This window comes from Morone saxatilis, unplaced genomic scaffold (genome assembly GCF_004916995.1).
Source record: "Morone saxatilis isolate NCDOM2014 unplaced genomic scaffold, NCSU_SB_2.0 Contig24, whole genome shotgun sequence".
NCBI lineage: Eukaryota > Metazoa > Chordata > Actinopteri > Moronidae > Morone > Morone saxatilis.
The window spans coordinates 2,871,981-2,875,767 of record NW_023339807.1 but is presented as its reverse complement, the minus strand read 5'-3'; the positions used below and the strand labels follow the sequence as shown (position 1 = coordinate 2,875,767).

Here is a 3,787-nt window from a genome sequence, read left to right as displayed (position 1 = left end):
CGCAGCACCACCACCGCAAAACGGCGCCGCACGGCCCCCCCGGCCTGCAGGCGGGGCCGGGCGGAAGAGACGCTCACAGCGACCTGAGCGCGTTGAAAAACGGCGTGCTTCAACTACCTCTGTGTGAGAAGACCATCTCTGTCAACATCCAGCGGGGCGGGGGCTCCAGGGATGGCCTGCTCTGTACCTCAGCTCCGGCCAGCTGCTGCCAGGTCATCTGAAAGCCCCGCCAGCCCTCACCCACCACAACCAGCTGAAAACCAAGCTCCTCCCCCCACGTTCACCTTGTCTCTGGGCACATTTCACCCCGTTCACATCCGTTTGAACACACTACTCCTCTCGCGGTCGTCTACGCTTTGTGTCTTTCATCGTGTGTTTAGTTCAGGCTTATGCTGACCTCTGACATCAGCTAGCGTCTTATGCTTCTCAGTCACTAGCGTCACTGTCACTTTGTTGGATATGTCCTGTGCTCTGCTGACTCTTCATATGTCTGAGGTGCATGTTGTTAGTGATTGTTTTTAACATTATTAAGTCTTGTATTTCATAATTGTTGTATGTCCCGACTGCCCTTTAAATGAGTGCTCCAATACTGTTTTACCATCGTAATAACAGTATGCTGGGTTGGATTTGATAACTGGGTATGGAATGGAAAACATTTTCTTAGCTACAATGGAGTACTGCGCAGGAAATAAAGTCCACCAAACAACATTTTGAGAAAAATGTTTTAATGTTCTGAGCATGAAGTCAAACATTATGAGTAAGTTGTATTGGTTATCATAATTGAATGAGATAAAAGTCTTAATAATGCAAGAATAAATCAGTAATTCAGTGTTTTTAATCATTAGAATATATTTGAAACCCAGAAAAGTTTTTGAACCTTTTGAGATCATAATTTTATGAGGGGAAAAAGTCATAATATGTGAAGACAAAAGTAAAACGAGATTATATATTATATTATATATATATTATATACGAGAAATATATATTTTGTTCTAAAATTCCATCTTATTCTGCTAATATTGTCACTGTCTCGTAAAGTTGTGACTTTATTCCACTGATGACTAAAATTATAACTTAATTGTTGTTTTTGCCAGTAAAAAGTCTTTAAGAGTTATGACTTTTTTTTAAACCTAACTTTCATGTAATATTTAACTTTATTCTCAAAACACTGGAATTTTTTCTCAAAATATTGCATTTTTATTGTAGAAATGTGTCTGTTTCCTGCAGCAGCCTGATGCAGCGCTGTTGGTGGTTGGAGTGGTTCAGCTGTACTGTAGCAGGCAGCTGACAGGAGCAGGAAACAGTAGCTCTCTATGTTAATACAAAGACACTCCTGGGAACAACATCCTTCCCTCCTCCCTTCACCTCCAATCCCCCCCCTCCCCCGAATGTCAGCTCGCAGCTGGATTAAAGTGGATTATGAATCCATGCAGGTATCTTTGACCACTTCTGTCAAGGTTTTAATTTTGACTCCAGTCTGGACTCCGTATTGCACTCAGACAATCTGTTTTCTGTTGTTTTTAGTGTTGTTTTTGAACAATAAGTTGTGCTAGAGTAAATTCAGCTCCATGCACTCACAACATATTCTCTGTCAGGACCCCTTTAAATGTGTGTCTCTTCATAGAGACGCACAGTTTTATCTTAATAAAAAGGACGGCAAGAGAAGACCGGGTGGTTCTGTTATAGTGCGTGCACTCCTCTGTGGCCGCGAACAGGTGATAATATTGATACTGTAGCAAGATGATGCTGATCACCAACAAGTTTGGAAATGTTACTGCTGACCATATATTTAAAATGAGGTTATTTTTTTAATCCACATGTCAGTGCGTGGCTGTAGTTGCTGGTAGAGAACATTAGTTGTGTCTGGCTCTCTGTGGAACCACAAACACACTAACAATACCCCGAGTAGTCTGTTCTGTTTTGACCTCTGCTGGCTTCCTGTGGTCCCACCTGCACCCACGTTTCACCCAAAGCTTACCGCGCACACGTGGGTGCAGCGCGTGGACCCGTGTATCGAGTATGTATATACAGTATGTTGAAAAAGTAAAGTTTATTTTTAAAACATGTACATTTTTTTGAGCGACCTGCTGTTTAAAAGGGGGCCTGTGTGAAATGTGGTTGGTTAGAGGTGTGTTCACCCGGTAAATCGGGAGGGCCTCGCCTGTCCGGGGAGAGAGAGCTCGTGACTCGCAGCTTCAAAGGAGCTGGCCAAGAGATGAACAAATGAGAGACGGGAAAGGGGAAATGGGGAAATTCTTTAAGGGCATTGGCAATAAGCTATACCGTGTGTTGCAGCTATCTGTACAGAAACATTTTCATTTGTTTCATTTTTTAAATTCCAAACTTGTGCAGCCTAACCCCGTGTCTAGACCGCAAGCGTCACCCAAGCTCCGTTTTTCCATCAACACTAATGCATATGAAGAAAAATGATTTTTATTTTATTAAAATGATCATTTAATAATTCTATTAAAGCCATTACATTTGAAATAAAGAACAGCCTAGGTTGCAAAGTCAGGATAAATGTATCCAGTGCCTTTTTATTGGGCATCAACCTCACGTTTATGTGCTTATTTTCAAAAAAATGCACAGAGACAGACAGCTGCATAAATTAAAATGAGAGTAAGAAAACTCATCGGATACGCTTACGGCCCATACGCGGGGTTACGACCACATTGGACTGAAAAGAAAAAAAGGAAAGCTGATGTTTTAAATATTTTTTAATTTTTTTTTGCTCTTTGGTTGTTGTCTGAGTTTTCTTTTAAAAACCAAATGTAAATAGAGTTGTAAATATGGTGCTCTTTATCTAGAACAGCCGAGTGAAACCCTTTGGTGCATAGCTGTACAGTAATCTAGCCTTATGATAATAGTAATACTGTATGGGTGTCTCAGCTAAAAATAAAGCCGTGTGAGAAAAACGACACGATTCTATTCATACTGTCAGGTCTTTGACTGTCGTCTTACTCAGCTGTATCCAGGTGAATGACGTGCATGTGTTTCAATGTTTGACATTCAATGACACAGAGGAGAGGGAATCAGCCACAGAAATGTTACTGGACCAAAAAAAAACAACAGAAGAAGAAGAAAAAAAAAAAGAAAAAAAAAGATGAGTTGGAACTGACAGAAATATTCAGTGTATTATTCTGTAGTTGATACCTGTTGTCAGAAGTTACATATAGCTATGGTAATATCCAAAAATAAAATGTGGAATACTGTCTCATACGTTTGGTCTTCTGGGTCTTTCTTGTTGGATTTTTCTCGAACTGGGTGGGACAGATGAGCCTCGAGTGCTGGACTTATTCTACATGATTAAAGTGAAGTAAGATCTTAGACTTGTATTTTCACATTTTTAGCCATGTTAGCAGTGTACATCTATAGATGGCGATTTATCAGTCCAACGCTTCGGGCCAGCCTTAAAGCTGCAGTATGTAACTTCTATAAAAATAACTTTTACTTCACTTTCACTATATCCTGACAGTAGAACATTGAGAACACGATAATCTGTAAAATAAATCAGGCTCCCTCTGGCTTCCTCCCTGGTGGCTCACTAATGACATTTACAAGAACTCACGCGGCCTGAATGAAGCCTCAGCTGTACTTTACAAATGTTAGCATGCTAATATAGTTAAACTAGAGAGGTGACTATGGTAAAACATACATGCTCAACATTAGCATGTTAGCTGATAAATGTAGTTCCAATATTAACTGTACATATATCTTGCCTGTTAGCAGCTAGTTGCTAATTGTGTGTGCTGTTTGATGCTAGGCAGGCAGTGTACAGTGGGTTTAT

At 40.5% G+C, this 3,787-nt stretch overlaps 1 protein-coding gene across 1 annotated transcript; it reads left to right on the top strand.

Annotated features, from left to right (window-relative positions):
• LOC118335910 (SNF-related serine/threonine-protein kinase-like) lies at positions 1–336 on the top strand (the record flags this gene model as incomplete). Its single annotated transcript, XM_035672408.1, is given in 1 exon segment — positions 1–336. A coding segment is annotated over 1 exon segment (221 nt), but the record flags the coding sequence as incomplete, so codon positions are not given.
• Between the last annotated feature and the right edge of the window lie 3,451 nt (positions 337–3,787).